The sequence below is a fragment of the Gymnoscopelus microlampas genome, assembly GCF_963454915.1.
Source record: "Gymnoscopelus microlampas genome assembly, chromosome: 10".
Taxonomy (NCBI): Eukaryota; Metazoa; Chordata; class Actinopteri; order Myctophiformes; family Myctophidae; genus Gymnoscopelus; species Gymnoscopelus microlampas.
The window spans coordinates 22,362,718-22,382,506 of record NC_139947.1 but is presented as its reverse complement, the minus strand read 5'-3'; the positions used below and the strand labels follow the sequence as shown (position 1 = coordinate 22,382,506).

Below are 19,789 nucleotides of genomic sequence, written 5' to 3'. Positions count from 1 at the left end.
CTCGGTCTGTGTCTCAGAGGAGGGCTGTGGACAGTTCAAAGTCCCGTCTACCAGTGACATCATCAATGGGGAATCCAAGCTAATAGAAACTGCAGGCTTTCTATTCCTGGGAAGTTGCAATGCAATAAAAGAAGCCATTGTTCTCGTGTTAATAAAAATCTAAATAAAAAATGTGAAATCTTGTTGGGAAAAAAAAATCATGCCTAACGATGATGTCACTGGTAGACAGGTTTCTGGACTATCCACAGCCCTCCTATGAGACAGACCAAGTAGAAAAAAATTGTACCATTTTATCATGAGTCTTAGTGAGGACCAATTATATGAAGATAGGTTGAAAAGTGGTGAAGTCGTCCTTTAATAAATAAATAAATAAATGAATAAATACATGTAAAATGTCCAATACTATCACAGTGTACACATTGTGGTTGTTATGAAGGCGTCTTTAGGGGGGCGCTCCTCTCTCTCTTCCACCTCACTGATGTGTTCCATAGAATGATTTGACTGGACAGGAGGAGGAAGAAGCTGCAGGAAAAACACAGTGAACATACAACAGCATTATGTATATTTGAAGTTTGATAATGATGGTGATGATAATGATTTGTGTGAGTGCGTGTGTGTGTTTACATTATATGCGTTATGATTCTTCAAGAAGGCTTTGTACTTTTCAGGAGGCTGAGGAACAGCAGGAAATATAATGTTGCCCACTCTGAAAACACACACATACACACACACACACACACACACACACACACAGTTTAATGCTTTCTTTTATATCTTTCCTCTTTTCAGCCATCGTTTGCTTTCTGCCTCTGGTTTGGAGAAGTTTAATGTGCAGTTTCCCTTTAGCTATTTTTGCATCTCTATCTCTATTCCACTGTTTGCAGAGAGCTATTCTACTGTGAGCCACTATGCTGCCTATAGCTTCACCTTTAGAAAATATTAATTTATGCATGAAGTACACTGAAAAATCAGTTTGAACTCCGAGAGGTTGAAAAGGGATCCCATAAGGGTCCATAACGGGTTGACACTCAGGATTTTGCAGTGTTTAAGTGTGGAACAGCTCAAACTGAAGAGGAAACAAATGTGTGAGAGCAGCAGGAAGGAAAGACAAGTGTGACAGAGAGAGTGAGGGAGAGAAGGAGTGAGAAAGGGTGTGAGAAAAAAAAGGGAGTAAGAGAAAAGGTGAGAAATAGAATGAGTTAGAGAGAGTGTGAGAGAGTACCTGTGACGTTTCAGCAGTAGCAGCACAGAGAGGAGGATCATGGGTAATACGAGTACAATACTCATCAGTAAGTAGTTGTCGAGTTCGTCGGGTCTCGTTGGATCTACAGCTACACCAACACACACACACACACACACACACACACACTCCAGCTTATATTAAGTTAACACCAAAGACCATGTAAGATAGCTGTAACGTGGCTGCCTCTAATTACGGGGCCAGGCTTCCAGCATGGACCCGTATTGTTATTCGCATTATTCCATTTCTTCTTCTTCTTCTGCCGTTTTTGCCAGTTCTGGCTGAACCGTGCATACGCTTTTTATGAAACTCGGCCATATGATAGATGGTCATGAAAAACGATCAAAAAATAAAGCTCACAATCTTTCGTCAAAAGGTGGCGCTATAGCACTCAGTTGAAAATGCCAACTTTGAACAGGTACAACTCATGCCCTGTTTTACCTACAGCCATAAAACTTCAATACACACATGCGTCTCCTCATGATGAACAACTTTCACGCTCTGACTTTTGACCTCTGACCCTTAGATCTCCCATCATTTCGAATTATATGAAAAACAGTTAAAACCTATCTCCTCCTGGGATTTTTGAGTAATCTGCACGAAACTTTTTACACATGAACTTTGGACCTATACCAAAAAACGTTTGCAAAATATCTTCCATAAGTGAAAAAATGAAGCTTTAATGAGCCAATGAATATTGCAGTTTTATGACAATTATTCATCTGCCCCTAACACATACATGCAGACTTACCATTCTTTGAAACTTTGCAGAAATGTAAAGGGCCATTCCAAATATCACTGAAACCAATCTTACTCCAATTGGTCAATTGGGGGCGCTATAGCAATTTTCGCTATAGCAAAATCGCTATAGCAATTTTTTGAAAATTGAAACTTTAAACAGGCAAAAGTCATGCCTCGTTTGGCCGACAGCCATTAGACCTGCTTACACATGTGCCTTGACTAATGAGGAACACATCTATCACGTTGACCAGTAAGCACCGCCCTTAGATTGTCCGCAATCTTGAGCAGTTTGAAAAACACTTAAACCCAGGATTTTTCAGCTATTTGAGTGAAACTGTATGATCAGCGTGATCTCTTTTTTCAGAGGTTTGTCTGTTGGTCCAATAGCGTCCCGCTTAAGTGTATGTCTCACAACCTCAAGGTCACAGGTTCAAGCCTCACTTGGTGCAGACTTCATCTAAGTTGCATTTCACACAACATGACTATCAATGAATACATTTGCAATTGTTAAAGATAACATGAAATACTTAATTGAGTGTTTTTTACATATTACATTGTGAAAATAGCTGATCTACAATCTCACAACTTTTCAGATAGCAATGAGAGTATTTTTTTTTTCAATGTATAACATACTTCATTGTGAAAATAGCCGATGTACAATCTGACAACTTTTAATGGTTTGTGAGCTTGTAGATCGGCTACTTTCACTAGTTTTGGTTCTGAGGAGATTTACAATTTCTTCAATGGTAAATGGTTTGTGAACGAGTGATCTTAGTGTTAGTGAAACAGGGGCTTGGGTCATGACAGAAGGCAAGAGTTTGTGATCCTCAACAGACAATATCAGCCTGGACAAAGCTATAGCACTATAGGTGGTGTTGCAGCTACCTAAGAGTGCCTCACGACCGCAAGGTTGCCGGTTCAAGCCTCACTTGATGCAGACTCATTTAAGTTGAATTGCAAAAAACATGACTCAATCTATTCCGTTTCCATGGCTCTCTCTCTCTTCAATCTATTCCGTTTCTATCTTCAATCTATTCCGTTTTCATGTCTCTCTCTTCTCTCTCTCTCTCTCTCTCTCTCTCTCTCTCTCTCTCTCTCTCTCTCTCTCTCTCTCTCTCTCTCTCTCTCTCTCTCTCTCTCTCTCTCTCTCTCTCTCTCTCTCTCTCTCTCTCTCTCTCTCTCACTCTCAGAGGGTCGGCCATAGCTGAGTGGTTAGTGAGCCCGCCTAGGGAGCCAGAGGCTCTGGTTGCCCCAGGTACGATTCCAGGCCAGGTCAGCAAATGTGTCAATGAAATTTGTCCCTGAGCAAGACTCTTAACCCCTAATTGCTCACAGGCCCTCATTGGAAACAAGACCGCAAGGACTTTCATGAACTGACCTGTTAAAGGAATTTTCTTTCTCTCTCCTGGCCCCGTATTATCGCTGCTTGCAGCTATATTTATCCATTTGTCATTATGTCTCTTTGGTAATGACCACCATTGTTGTTGTTGTTTTTATATTGTCTATTGTTACCAGTAGGCTATTCTAAACCAGAGTTCTAAAGCTGAGTTTTTCCTGTCTTCTTCCAACCAATAACCAGCCAAGGAATGGATATAGTATATAATAACCATGGATATAATATATAACCCACAAATGGCTTGAACTGAAGGTTTGACTCACTGAAGATGTGACTCCAGTTACTCCAGTGCTGAGGTCCTAGGCAGTTCTTGTTCTTTTGTGTCCGTAGCTTCACTTTGTAGTGAAGTGTGGGGTCTGCATTTGATTCTTCATACAGCTGCTGGCCATCCCCAGACATGTTTATGAGCTGGTGTGGAAAGAGTGAATGACGATTACCAGAGTTAACTTAATAACACTGAGACATGGTAAGGTTAAAAAAAATGTTTTTTTCTTTTTAAATATTGGCAGAGAAAGTATGACCCCTCATTATGATATCAACACAGTTATGGTCTTGATCTTGATTAGGATATACAAAAATATATCTCGCCCCCGTCGGTCTCGTTCTTGAGTTGATTCGGTGTAACCCTTTTCAAGGTTCGATGAGTTGCGCATTCAGAGATGCTTCAAGCTCTTGAGTAGCTTGTAGTTTTGCTATTTTCGCCGAATGCACACCACTGTTTTACTGATTTTGTGTACTTGTAGCCTTACTTTTAGCTTTCAAGAGACTGACCGTTCTCCTCTCACCTCTCTCAAGGTGACTGAATGTTGGTTTTCTCATTAAATTATACACACTGTACAGCAGTGATTCTCAAACATTTAAATTTCAAGGACCAATCTACACTGTAAAATCCAGTGTTTAACTGAGAGGGAACGCATGTCCATTAAAGGGTCCATTTGGTTCAAATTGTACACTCCCTGAGTTAAAGCCCAGTCCAGTACAGACCTGTAAAGGTCAATTTGGTTCATAAATATCAATGATTTACCTGGTGAACCCCTGGACCCCAAGAGGCTGGAACCACCCCATCAGGCACTAACAATCATACCACGTTTAAGTCACTTGGATCACATCACTTGCTCATTCTCATGTTGGTGGAACTGTTACTGAACCTCTTGGCCCTTTCCGCATACAATATTTTAAATACTGAGTTGCAGGCAGCCACATCACTCCCTTTTTGGAGGAGTAGGTTGTTTGCATTAATGAACGGGTGTACCTACTGTAATACAGTGTCCACTGAGTGGGACAGGAAGTATACATACAATGCACTATACACACCTGTCCATTGATGTCCAGCTGGTAATCGAAGCAGTAAGCAGGTTGAACTCCAGAGCGAGTAACTGGTAAATCCCACCTCACAACCAGACTTCCATTTGGCATGGACACAGTGAACGCTGGAGGAGACAGGACCTCTACACAGGCGCATGCACACACACACACACACACACACACACACACACACACACACACACACACACACACACACACACACACACACACACACACACACACACACACATTCAGAGAAGGGGCTTTATTGGCGTGAGAAAACATGTTTATACATTTACATTGCCAAAGCAAAAAAACACTATTAATACAGCAAAATTAAATCCATAGTAAAGCCTAATTCACAATGAAAAATATTCTTTTCAGTTAAAAATAAGGCTCAACTTAGTGATTGTATGTGCCTTGGGATATTACCAAATGAAACAATGTCAAAAATGACATAGTAGATTTTCCATAAGTCAGGTAGGGACACATTGATGCGGAGCATTATTGAGGTCATGTTATCCTCTACTGTGTGGTAAAGACTTGCAGAGTTGACTGTCTCCGGTGTTCTGTCCTCCTTGAGCGTGAAGTTCCTGTAGGAGATGGTCTTCGCACCATCACAATTACTGGGTAAACAGACAGAGAGAGGGACACAAACACAAATAAACAGTTATTAGTCCCCCATTGCCAGAAACGAGATAAGAACATTTTTTATAAAGATTCAGCACAATGTTTGTGTTGCATTGGATCATAACACAAATAGGGTTGTCCGATATTGGCTTTTTTACCGATAACCGATATACCGATATTGTCCAACTCTTAATTACCGATACCGATATCAACCGATACCGATATATGCGGGGATTATTGTGATTAGGGTAAGCTCAAATTTCATATCACACACACCATATACAGTAAGAACTCCTGTAACTTATTTATAAAGCAAAAAAAAAAAAAAAAAAAAAAAAAAAATTTTTTTTTTTCAAAAACCGATACCGATATTTTCCCGATATCAATTTTTATGCTAATATCGGCCGATAATATCGGGAGGCCGATAATATCGGACATCCCTAAACACAAATCTACTTTTTGATAGTTAAAGTTAACCCAAACATTTTATGAGTGCAGTCAGTCTCCCATTCAGTGTAAAAGTTCTTGCTCTGGACATTACACAAACACACCAGTGCACACATATTCGAAACTCAGTTGTCTGGTTGCTCACAAGACATGTCCATGTTCACAACTACTGATCACAGCATCCTAATGACAATGAATTCTTGGGGTGTAAAAAGATCTCTTTAAGGGTGTCTAACTGTCGGTGTCTATACTGTGACAGGAATCAAACTATGGACTAGTGGCAGGGTCAGAGCTTACCTGATGGAGCCTGAGACTTGGCTGCCTGCGGGGAAAGAGTCTGATATGGTGCAATTGAGTGTGTTTGTTGGATACAGGAGGCAGGATTTAGAGAAGTCCAACTCCTCACATTCCCCATCATCTACTGTGTCCTCATCCTCATCATCAGGATCTAGCTGCATCTCTCCCGCAGAAGTTCTGCGATAGCAGAGAACCTGCTGATTTAACAGACACAGGGACAAAATTAACTAAATGACAGAGGACAGAAAATCTGAAATGAATGTGTAATTTTTTTATTGCGACTCACTGTTGGAAATTCCATAGACTCAGCATAGAGGCATAGATCTGAATGATAGTTGTCTGTGTCTGTCAATGGAGAAAACACTGCAAATATTATAGAGAATAGAATGTAAGAAAGGTTAATTATACACATCATACTGATACTGTCTACTATGCAAACAAACAAGTAGGAGACACACACACACACACACACACACACACACACACACACACACACACACACACACACACACACACACACACACACACACACACACACACACACAAGAAGACACAATATGTTCACTCACCACTTCTGCAGCGACACAGAACCAGCAGAAAGGTCCAAAATATATGGATAGCCATCCTGAATACACACACACACACACACACACACACACACACACACACACACACACACACACACACACACACACACACACACACACACACACACACACACACACACACACACACACAGAGCATTAAAAGCCTGACCAAACAGGTTGTCAACCATTTTTCACACATGTCATTTCCTGCGTTTCACAACTCAGAAGGCCTAAGTATCAACTTAGCGTTATGAATAGGGGATTCTCTATCTCACCACATTCTCTTTTATTTTGCATTGAGAAGAGTATAGTAGGTTGTCATTTTTACTCCCACAAGGTGCTAATAATGATTATTGTCAAGAAGGTGGAGTACCTCACAACATGGTGGCCCCTCCTTTGAGTTCAGTGGACAAACCGCACAAAATCTTGTGAGGTTTGCCGCAATTACTTTCAATGGTACTGATTCCCTGACAGACATAGGCTACACATCAAACTACCGTTTGTGTGTACTGTGTCCTATATATAGGTCTACTGATATATTTAATGGCTGTGTTGGCACCAATGACACATTTTGTCTTTTTGTCTTTCTCAGAAGATACATCCACATTGCCCCTACAGTTTGTGTCAATAGGGACGTTGTGGATGATTGTTTAGAAGGCTAGAAAATGTTGCCCTATCCTGCCCTCTGGCAGATTAAAGTATTGAACCTTGCTTTCACATTGCTTTCTGATTACATACGTACACGTCCACAACAAGAATCAATTGTTATATCAAATTGATTGGTTGGTGTTAGGTAATCAAAATAAAAAATAATCCCATTGTAGCTTTGCCATTGCACACAAAACCATTCCAACAATCCCAAAAATAATATTTTACATTTATGTGTACTTTCACAAATGCTAAGCTCCTATGTAGTTACTTATTTAGGAGTGGAGATACATAGTCACTGAACCATACTTTTCCTTCCAAAGTCTGCCCAAAGTGTGGTAAAAGAAATTAGAAGTTTGAAATGAGTTCCTGCATTAGCATTGTTGTTAAAAACGTATTACAAAATGTTCAAAGTTATTGAAAATGCTTACCTACTTGCTCCCGACTCTGGTCTGTGACAGTTGTAAATGACAGAAGTCTGTCACATGGTCTTTATGTCCGGGGACAGGACAATGATGCCACACACACACACGCACGCAGTCATCAAACTGAAACCACACAAACGACTACACTTCCTTTGCTTGAATAGGCCTACATAAATACTGTTCTACTGAAATATACTGACACATCTAAGTGGTTAAATGGCATTGCACAAATACTAGCATTCCAATATTGAAGTGAGAAGAAAATGCACATGGACACGTGTGTTGGTATTATAATAATAATAATAATAATAATAACAATTGATTTTGGCGTACACTCCAGGCACTGTCAATGTTAATGACTATGGCACGTGAATAATAAAAATAATAATAATAATAATTATTATTATTATTATTATTATAATAATTATTGTTATTATTAGGGCCGGGCAATTTGAAAAATTGGAGGAGTGGAAAGAATTATCTTCCATTACTCAAGAGACTCTACCCAGCCTTCCCAACAAGTTAGCAAGAGCTGGTGAAAGACCATCTTGTGAAACTAATGTCGCCACATAATCATCGGGCTGGCAGGCCAAGGTGCAAGCCAAGGTCAAGACCAAGGCACAGAATGTCCCCTTCAGGATGGGGGGCCATCTGGACCGTCGAAAACCAAGGCCTGTCAGTGCTCCAATTCAATGTCGAGGGCTTCATCACCGCCAAACTCAAAGTCATACGATACCTTGCATAGTCCAACAAGGAGCAAGCAGTCGTTCTCCTACAAGAGTCCTCGCTGGCTCCATCCACAGTAAGCAGCATGGAATGGCAACTCGACAGGATTTAAATAAGCTGGACAGTCATTTGTCAATCTCCACTAGGCTCCAATATCGAGTGGCTGGTCAAAATCCAGGAAACAATGGACTGCAGGTGACTTCAACTGTCAACCTAGAGATAATCGGGTACCTGAGTAAGAGAGGAAACGACTATTCACCTGCCCGGGGCAGCGGTGTGAGAGAAAGTCCTTGGAAAGTCCTTTGTGCCGGTAGCTTTGAAGATCTAGAATGAGACACACAATGGTCGCTTGGCCAGGTCAACCGTAACTTAACCTGGAATAGATAAATGTTTCAAAGACTGTGACCTCTAATGACATTCCTAGGGTGGGGTTCTTTGTGCTGTTTTTCGCTGTGAGAACTTTCACTTCTCACACTTTTGTACTGACCGAATGGACACTTTTTTGAATGGAATGTTTTATGACGAGATATGGTGAGACACTTATGAAGCACTGACTGTAGCTTCTTGTTTTTCTTTTTCTTTTTGCCTTGAATTGCAGTACACAACAGTACTTTTCTTTTTCTTACTCTTTACCTGTAACTCTGTAACCTTAACTGCTGTGCCGCCTCTCGGCGACTGAATTTCCTCTGCGGGATAATACAGTTATGTATCTATCTATCTATCTATCTATCTATCTATCTATCTATCTATCTATCTATCTGTCTATCTGTCTATCTGTCTATCTGTCTATCTATCTATCTATCAACATTCAAACTTGGCTTACAAAACCACCCAACACACCAGACAGAATCCTGCGTCAGCACCAGGCACATGCACACACAGGAGCCAACCAGTACCCAAGCACCTGCCCGATGGCACTCATAGGATAGAGTGCCTTATTGTATTTAATTCTCTCTCTATCCATTGTTGCGCTCCATGCTGCTCAAATTCAGTATGATGTCTAGGTTGTTTGTTGTTGTTTCCGGCTGGTCAGGCTGGTTTTAGCAAGCAACTGCAAGGGAACTGCATGCAGAGTTTGCGTGCAAACCCAAAAGCCATCAGCACACAGAAATAAGAATGTAACATTTTAATGACGTACAGTAGAAGAAGGAAACAGCCCCCAACTTCCTCAGTATTTCAGAGAAATATGTAGGTGTCTGATTTTAGGGCATGGCTAGCACGTCCATCTCATTGATGTCACGCACAATAGTGTGAACATGTTATGTTCCGTTGATAGGCTACCCTAACCTAATATGCGCTATTTGTCATGATCTGTTACCGGTTTTGTCTCTCCTGATTGTTCTGATTGTTAACCCCAGTCACCGGTGTCCTGTTAGTCCCCTAGCCTACCCCTGTGTTGATTGTCAGTTGTCAGTTGTGTTTACCTGTATCTGGTTCTCCCTGTGTGTATTTAAACCCTCAGTTCCTCATGTTCCCTGCTAGTTCGTAAATGTTGTTACAGTGTTCTGTCTTGACTTCGAATTTCCAAGAGTATATTCCTTGAGCATGTGTTCCTAAAGTTCCCAGTGTATTTTTCCTTGTGCTTCTTCCTAGTTGTTCCTCATGCCCTTGTTGGTGATTAAAACTGTTTGGATTTGAACTGCTCTGTCTCTGCCTGTCTGTCCAGCGTTTGGGTCCTACTCGCTCCTGACTGAAACCGTGACAATTCTTATCAAATCTGTTTTCATCCAGTAAGTAAAATCGATTTACAAGTTTTTCTTTTTATGTATTTATTTTGCGTGTGTGTGTGTTGTGTGTTTGTGTGTGTGTGTGTGTGGGGGGGGGGGCTATATGACTGGCTCCATTAGGCTCCATTGTTTCCTAATGTAGCCAGTCGTTAAAAGAGTCGTTAGAGTAAAACATGGACATACCAAGAAGTATTTGAACAAACTTGCCGGATTCATTAGATTTCAGAGGTGTATGCTAGGCCCTACCACTATGACACCCCTGGTTTCAGAGGGAAATCTTTTTGGGAGCACCCCAGTATTCTCACTAGAATAAGCCACGCCCCTAGAGCCGTGATAGAACTCAAGCCCCCAGAACCCAGTGGTTGCATTGAGGCGGAATGGACATGCTGGCCATTTGAAGTATTGCAGGTGGGGCCACTGTATATGAACGAGCCCATGGCTTCTGTGACGCGCAGAAGCCCCAAATAGGCCTCGCCCATCACATTTTCCAATACGCTTCCAACCCGGAAGAAGGGGTGATTTCGGCCCATGCGCTGGGTGAGCAACTCAATGCAAGTGGATGGGAGGGGATATCCGGTGCCCTCTCTATTATTTTTTAACTCTATGGGTGCATCCACACATGTACGTCAAGTTGTCGTACGGAAGTCGGAAGTCCCATCCACTCCCATGTTGAGTTAAAACCGGAAGTACCGTTCTGTTTTTTCCTATAACATGGGAGTGGATGGGACTTCCGACTTCCGTACGACAACTTGACGTACATGTGTGGATGCACCCTATGGGTAGAACGGCGAAGCGGCTGTCGCCTGGTGGTCAATCTGAGAATGCAACTCTTCCGCATTAAACAAATTATTTTCGTTTGTGCGCCTGCTCATAACTCTATGGACACGCCTATTCGACCCAATATTGGTACTTCCGGCAGACAGATTCTATTAGACCCAATGGACCCAATTTTAAACTTCCATCAGACTTCCGGGTGCTTCAAACGCCAATGAGAAACTTTCATAGAAATGAATAGTTGGAGGCGAGGCAATCCGCCCTCTAGATATATTATATCTCTATGGAATAAGCGGATAAGGATCAGAAAACTACAAAAGAAAGTTGATCCCAGGCTAGGTGCTGTCCATGGTACTGAAGTCTCCTTCCACAGCGACACTACACAGTGCTGACAACACTCCTGCCACTTGAAGATAATGTGCAGAACAATATTGCCAGCAATACTTCCGTCTGACATCCTTAATGGGAACCCTTAGTGAACATTCACTATTGTCTCCCTACACGGTGACGGCACTCTGCTCTGTGTTTTATGGAAATATTTCTGGTACAAAGTATATTTTCTCTTTGCTTGAGATGAATGTATTTGGGTCATGGTCTCTGATATAAATAAACGAAATGAAATGAAAGGGACTGTAACGTTTGGCAGATTGTATGGCTATTTCCTGAAGCCTCTTCTGCTTTCCCCTAAATGCACCCACTGTGACCTGTAGTAATGATTCAGTTTAGGTTCACATTATGTTAACGCTTAACGGTGGATCCACTCTTAATCAGATGTCTGTTGTTGTATTTTCATTTCAATCGCTATAGAGCAAACCTTTCAGAATCTTCAGCATACAAGTGCAGGACCTAAAACTAGTTACTTCATAAATAGCCTCGATCTCCAGGCTTTTATTTTCCTTTGCGTTTTGCTCAAAAACGTAATAAATGACCATTCTCAAAGAAGTAAGAGGAGACTCCCTGATAAGAATGTGTAGAATAGTGACAAAGTCCATGACTAAAACTTTATAGATATGCTTTTATTGCAGGCAGGTGATTATTTATTGACCAAACAAATTTAATAAAAGTATTACAACTATACAATCTTCAGTTATACTGTATATGATCAGTCACCATAGTAGGCTATGGTTGAAACTGGATTAGATGACCAGTCCTCTTAACATTTCCTGTCAGAAGTGGAATGCCATTGAACTGTAGCAGTTTCATTTTTTAGCAAAGAGGAACCAATGTTGGGTGAGCTGGGTGGAGTGATCCCAGTGCGCTGTTCTGTTCCATGGAATCAGCTTATGCAACAGGAGGAGGAAACTGGAGGGGGTGGGGAGTGGGAACACACAGCACTATTCATGTGTGATTATTTGGAGTTTGATGATCATGGTGGTGGTGAGGATGATGATGGTGATGATGATGATGACACACACACACACACACACACACACACACACACACACACACACACACACACACACACACACACACACACACACACACACACACACACACACACACACACACACACACACACACACTATTCTTAGAGACAGAGACAAATATCCTTCCTGTGAAGTGGTGGTCTTTAATGCTTTCTTTTTCATTTCCTGTTTTCAGCTGCCCTTGAAGGCAGATTTGTATTTGCATTGTACTTTGTATTCCACTGTATTTGCACAGAGCTTTCCCACTGCCTATAGATTCACCTTTAAAAGTCTAAAGGGCATCCAAAGTCACATACTATGTACTATATAATCAATATGTGTACTAATGTTCTAAATATTTTGAGTGCATTCACAAACCTACGTATATTTCTTGATTGATGCACTCATCACGTGGTATCGAGCCACACAGAATGTTAGGGAAATACCCTATCTGGTGTAGCAGAAGTACTACGCAAACATTTTCCCATTTCATCATTGTGTAACAGTTAAATGCTGTTTATTGGACATATCTTCAGTTTAAAAACTAAATTACATTCTTTTTTTAGTACTCTTTTTATTGGAATTTGTTGTAACATGACAATCACATCAGAGTATAAACAACAACTATAAAATATACAAAATTACATTCTATAACCATGCAAGGCATCCTGCTAATTGGGAGCAGTTAAGGGGTTCAGTGTCTTACACATGATCGAATCTGCCCCAAACTTCACATGCTTGATAAGAGTCATGGCCTAAAGACATCTACTGTAGGTGCCAAGATTGAGTTATAGTTACATTGTTGTACATATCATGGTTATCTATATGCAACTAACACCTGTTCGGTTCTGGTATAAGAAGGCATAACACAGTCATTTCTATCGTTTTAATATCTTTCATTAATATTTTACATTAATGATCTTAAAAGCCAGGTGTATACTTAGTTGTACACTGGTGTCACACAGTGAAAAAGCAGAACTATAAGCTCACAACGCGTTGCAGTGCAACATGTTGTAAGCTTGTAGATCTATTTTCAGTGAGTAACAACAAAGCATATCAAGCCCTTAACTAATTTCAAGCGTTTTCCCCACAGTAAGCCAATTAGTTAAAATAATTTTAAATTTGACAGACTTATGAAATATTATTTAAACATGCTTTTGATACATTTAACAAGCTGGTACAATATATATTTTATAAACATTTTCCCATGGACCACCTGTAATTATGCCATAGACCACGAGAAACAGTGCTCTATTATTTGAGCAATGTCACTTTGCCACTTGAAGGGGTATTTCACTTTAAAACACTTCTGGGGTCATGTTAACGTTGTCTACTCTGACTTTTGTGTGCACCTCAGTTTTTAAGTTGCTTGAATCAACATTTAGATATTTGATATTCACTTTATCAGACATGCCCCCTTCCTATATAAACCCATCAAATTCTATTTTAACCATGTAGAATATTGTGGTGGTCATTTTTTCATTATTTTTTTTTATAAATAATGAAATAAATAAATAATATATATATTGGCGAGAATGTGTTGCCATGGCATATTACAGTATGTTATACAGGTATTGAAACAATAGTCAAAAGTTATGTGTTATGTAAATAATGCTAATATGATGTATACATTTTTCACTGTTTATTTGGCTATGTTCCGGGAAGCACATTTCGTTTTTTTAAATCTGCTTCTGGGACACATCTGACATGTCTCTGATGGAATCAGACATTTTCTAGGGTGGACACGGATCAGAAGTAGCTGAAAGTTTGGCATTTCCTGTCACACACTGTGACATCTCTTGCTGGGTGGAAGATGCTGCATCCATAGTGCCTTGTGGGATGGTCTTACGGCTCAGTGTGGCCATCAGTTGTCTCCGGAACGTCTTACAAAGGAATATGTAGATCAGTGGATCCAGACACACATTCATGCTCGACAGCCACAAGGTGATCTCCTTTGTGATGTGGATGGCGTTCTCCACTCTGCAGTTGTTTGCTGTGTTTCGGGTTTGGATCAGTGTGTAGGGAACAAGGACAAAGTGGAAGGGAACAAAGCAGATGAAAAACACTGCTACCACCACAAAGACCTTTGCTTTGGTTCTGTGACTAGTCGCTTCAGAGCTGCTCCTGGAGGCTTTGTATGACTTGTATACCGTCCTGCTGATGAAGGTGTAGCAGACCACCATCAGAGCCAGTGTGCCCCAGAACACCACCTGGACACAATACATAAAGAGAAATCACAATGAATCACAGAGATTCCAAGTGTTTGGCCCTTGTATTAATTCCACATGCACTCACTGTTTACTAAAGAGCTGGAAAGACGTGGAGACCCCTGTTAACTGACCAACCACTCTATAGCAATGATATAATCACCCATAATATAGAGCTTTAACGTTTAATTTACATTTACATTTAATTAGCTGATAATGTGTTTTACTGGCACTGTACTGTATGTGTTAAGCTTGCTATAGTCAAGCAAGCTTTGGCGTGCCTTGTAAAAGTTTACCATTACTTTGGCATTATATGACAACATTTTGGCTGACAGGCATTACTTTGGCCAATTTTTTTTTATAGCTTTGGCTTCTTTGAGTGCACAAATGCTTTCTTTAGCTTTTAATTATTAAAACATGGCTGTTGTCAGCAATCAAACAATTGTCAATTTATTATCATATAAATAAGTAAAGTACGTAGTAGGAGTGGCTTATTGTCCGTATCGACCAAGAATGAGGGTGTCTATCCCGTTTTCAATGAGCTAGACCCCTGGGAGATGGATCGCTGAGGTGGAACACCTACCATCAGCTCCCAGTACTTACCGCACAACTTAGTCACTCAAGCCATTCTTCTCATACCCCAAGTTGGCAGTGCGGGATCGAATCCAGAAACGTTTAGTCCAAAGGCAAGTGCTCGCTACTGACTGAGCTACCTGGGCACAAATTACTTACTACTTTATTTGTTATTTATTATGAATAAATACTACATTGGGTCGGGTCGCGACTAGTCTTGCGTTGCCCAGCCCTCCAATCTCATTCGTCTACTTCCTTGACCTGCTATGATGCTGCATTTAGACAATTACAGTGCAAAGTTTAGATGTGTTACCTGACAGACGTAGTTGGATGCTTCATACACGATCAGACCCAACTCGCTCTTCAGGTCGGTGCATGTCAGTTTGTCTACAGAGAGCTGTGGTGGCTTGTTAGTCAGGATGATGTTTGGCAGCGCTAGAAATAACATCACCACCCAGACAGTTGCACTTAGCACCTGACCAACCCTGACCTTCTGCTGAGAATATTTCCCAAATGGCCGGACTATCTTCTGGTAGCGGTCCAAGCTGATGAGGCCCAGAAAAAGAATACTTATGTACATGAAGACGTAGAACAGAATGGCTGAGTATCGACAGAAGAAGACACGCAGGCGGCAGGATCCCACACCAGCATCATTCAACACCTTCACAGGGATGGTCAGAGTCCTAAGCATGTCAGCCACCACCTATTGGTGAAGGATTATATAATTAATGACTTTGTTGTCTCTATATTTTTTTGCACTGATAAATATATTTCCCGTTCAAATCCCTTCACTCACCACATTCTTTAGATAGACCACAAATGTGGAGGTAGTTGGGATGTTAAAGAATATCCATGCAGCCAGACCGTTCAGTACAAGGGCCAATAGGAAGAGGATACCATACAGACAGGGGAAAGCCACAGCAGTCACCATGGGATCTGGAATGCACTTGGTGGAGTTACTGGATATTGTGGTGTTCATTTTCACAAGCTTGGTGGACCTTGAGAGTGGAAAGGAGTTGAGAGAGAATATGGAATGAAAAAAGAAGACGACAAAGAGAGAGGAATGAATTTGCATTGTGTCAGAGAAGACACTATATATGATGAGTGGATAATGGGTTTTCCAACAATAATATAAATAGTGGTACTTTATCTTTTTTTTTATATCCCTCGATTTTTGTAACCCTTTTTTCACCCGGTGCCAATTTGCTAAGTGATCCTGGGCACTACACTCCCCCCACCAGCCTAGGGAGGCCAGGGCCGAGCTCATGCCTCCTTCAATGCATGAGAGCCAACTGACCTTCTTGTCACCTGACAGGGGGGAGTTTCCCTGGTTGGACGTAGCTCGTGGAAGGAACACGTTATTCCAACCTGTTCCCTTCCCCTCCATCAGGCGCCCCGGCTGACCAGGGGGAGGCAGTATAGTGACCAGGATTACTACATGTTTTTGTGAGGGTATTAACTACCCTAGGATACACGGGGAGAACATGCAAACTCCACACAGAGTAGGCCCTTTTGCCAAACCCACCTAGAGTGGTACTTTATCTTAAGCCTTGGGTATTATTTGCAGAATTAGTTTTGCTTTTGGTACAAACAAGTAATAACATTGCCCAGGGCCAGACCTCAAGTCCATGGACAATATACAGTATAGTCTACTCTACTCTATCAAAGTTTTTCATTTATCAGCAGGGATGAAACCTGTCATGATTATGACCTTTATCTGCTTGACCCAGTACACAGATGTGGTGAGTTGCATCTATCCATTCTGTTCTTGTCCTTGTCCTATCTTCTGGTCACGTCAGCGTCCAATACTGTATATATTTCTCTATGTGTGTATTAAACTTCAGAGCTTGTCGTGTGATACTGCCTGGTGTCATCATGTTCTCCGCGAACGCGACTCAACTGATACATGACTAATCACCCTTAGTTAGAGGGAGACTCTTTAGGGACCACATGGTTGGTCAACCGAAATCACAACAAAACCCACCACCTACACTTTACCAACCTATTGAAAAGAAAGTTTACACTGATTTTAATTTCCATTAAAAAGTGCGCTCCTGTTGAAGCGTAAACATAGGCGGCGGGTGAGCCCGACATTTGGGAAGGCTGATACGGGACACCCCTCCCGCGCGCGCGATTTTTTTCGGGTTTACCGCGGATAAAGTTACTTTTTGGTTACTTTATTTCGGTTTTAGGGTTAGGGTTAGGGTTAGATATTGACCAATTTATACAGAGCCCCAGGATGAAAATTGAATAATGCTGCGCACATTTATTATATAACATAACAGGATAACATTTGGGAAGGCTTAGCATACCCTAGCCTTCATTACCCGCCGCCTATGAGCGTAAATTATATTATTATATTGCTTAGCATTGATTAGTCTGTGTTGCTAGCTTGAGCTTGAGAGCTGAGAGCAGGGCCTAAAACACCAGCTGCTGATGAGGCCGGAATGCAAGGAGTTCAGATCGGCAGGTCACAGCTGCCTGCAAGTGAGTGGCCCTTTTGTTTCATGGCTGTGCAGGAGAGAGATGTTTTAGTACTAACAAGCTCAGTACAAGAGATCAAATGTATTATTGTTTTCCTTTAGCCAATTTTGAGCTTCAGGGAAGGGAAGAGCAAGTCAGTCTATCTTTGTGACTTGCTGGAACAACATGTATGATGTGTGAATGTTACAGCGCTGTAAATAAATCTTTCTATTACCATTTCATATTGAATCTGAGTCGATCTTTATGTGATCTTTTGAGAGTTTCAATTCCGCTAGACTTAAAGTCTGGAGTCCATAAATTGTAAGCAAGGATTTCCACGTCACTCCTCCGAGGGCAGATCTCCGCCATCCCAGGGCTTAGGCAGTAGTGGGTTGCAAGTTGTGGGGGGAAATAGAGTTTGTACAACAGATGGTGCAACTGTTCGTGTTTGTGGCGCTCCCTATGGGCAGAAGTGAAAGCGGTTTTGGAGGTGCACTCTATAGTGCGTAGCAAATAATCGTCACAAAAGTGTCACTTGGTAGCGGCTGACATCTTCGTCGGTCAGCTACTATACCACGCCCCCCACCCCCCGCCCCCAGTGGTGACGACACGTTGCCAAGCACTATAGAGGCCCCCAACATGCGATTCGAATTGGATGTTACATTCATGATAGATACAATTTTGCGATCATAGGCAAATGGTACTATGGAGTATCAAACCCTTGTTTTACAGTCTTTGTCACAATCAATGTATAGCCAATCGGAATGATATCTGAAAAATCTGACTGATACATCTTGATCACATGACTCCCTAGATAATGTCTACCAATGTGAAGTAAAAAGTGTGTTTTGAAGAAAACAGTAAATGGGAACAATCTTGAGGAATCCAGGGGAACCAACACTTTGATTGTATGGCGAATGCCTCAAGAGTTATAGACCAAAATGTTATCTGGCCTGTTATAATGCCACCGTGAGGCCAATTTGAAAAATGTTGAGGTTCTTCTGTGGCCTACTGGGAGTGTGTGTGCAAAGTTTAACATACAGCGGTCCAATGGTGGTCGAAATGAACTGCTAGAGAACAGACTCACAGACTCATGGAGGAACTGAAATCTCAACCATATGATATGTGTACCATACATGTCATTAGCATTTTGGGGAAGTGATGGTGAAGAAAGGCCAAGGGAACTTGGAAAGACACTTTTCACTTTGATTGGACATTATGTGGGGTCTTTTTGGTTCAACTGCTTCAGTCAGGCTTTGGAACAGTGAGTCTCAGTTGGCCCATATTTTATTAAATCTAGAGCCCCCCCCCCTGACTTTTGGACCCCTGAGCCTGGGCCTGACAGACTCGTTCGGAGATCCAGCTCTGACATTGCCAGTGGCAATGTATTTATCTTGTTCTTGTTATTTCATTACAATCCAGTATTATCTTAATTATTATCTTGTATAGTGTATACTTGTATTGCTGATGTTAACATAGTTTATGCCACACCAACATTTCGCTCCTTGTTCCTGTATGAGTGAGTAAAAAAATAATCCTTCTTGATTGTTGTTCCTTCCATTATGCACTTTAGTTACATTTAATCAATTAATTTGTGGTGTTACTGTCGATGATTATTTTGCCACTTTTTTGTCCATGTGATATGATCTTCTAATGTAGTGTTTCTCAAATGGGGATAGAACTACAGGAGGCACGTGAGAGAGAGTGGAAAGAATTAGTTTTACTGTGAAGTTTAATGAAAAACGAACAAAAACTAAAAAACATTGACAGACTGTACGTGTGAAGCTGCTGAACTGGAAAGGGTTCAAACCTACTTTAAAATAAATAACTGTTTACATAGCAATGAGCATTTTACATAATAACGGTAACAAACTTTAAGTAAATTCTAGACCTGTGGTTCTCAACCTTTTGGGGCCAGCGCTCCCCTATGCAATATCCAGGTCCCTTGCCACCCCCCACACCCAAATACATTTTAAGCTAAGATTCTTCTCTGTAAATGTTCATTTATTATTCTGTGTCGCTTATAATTTAGAAAACATCTCAGTGAATGCCAAATAACAGAAGTTACATTAAACTGGACTTACAATGTGTGGTCTCTGGAGCTAATGTGTGGTTTTCTTGTCACAATCCCAATAAGTCTTCCTCTCGTCAGTCTCAGCGGCTGTTAAGGATGAACTCTAGTCTCTGAAGACATCAG

General features: G+C 41.2%; 2 protein-coding genes across 2 annotated transcripts; both read right to left on the bottom strand.

Annotated features, from left to right (window-relative positions):
• Positions 1–5: 5 nt before the first annotated feature.
• LOC311054437 (uncharacterized protein) lies at positions 6–6,660 on the bottom strand. The gene is made up of 9 exons (XM_084070408.1): positions 6,626–6,660; positions 6,343–6,401; positions 6,057–6,253; positions 5,115–5,308; positions 4,692–4,825; positions 3,641–3,785; positions 1,223–1,331; positions 625–706; positions 6–522 (listed from the first exon to the last, which is right to left on the bottom strand). The coding sequence occupies exons 2-9, from the start codon at positions 6,355–6,357 to the stop codon at positions 406–408; spliced, it is 993 nt and encodes a 330-aa protein (XP_083926534.1). The 5' UTR covers positions 6,358–6,401; positions 6,626–6,660; the 3' UTR covers positions 6–405.
• A 7,422-nt stretch (positions 6,661–14,082) lies between these two features.
• LOC311054145 (P2Y purinoceptor 12-like) lies at positions 14,083–19,789 on the bottom strand (the record flags this gene model as incomplete). Its single annotated transcript, XM_084070024.1, has 4 exons — positions 19,677–19,789; positions 15,926–16,127; positions 15,443–15,832; positions 14,083–14,559 (listed from the first exon to the last, which is right to left on the bottom strand). The coding sequence occupies exons 2-4, from the start codon at positions 16,106–16,108 to the stop codon at positions 14,083–14,085; spliced, it is 1,050 nt and encodes a 349-aa protein (XP_083926150.1). The 5' UTR covers positions 16,109–16,127; positions 19,677–19,789.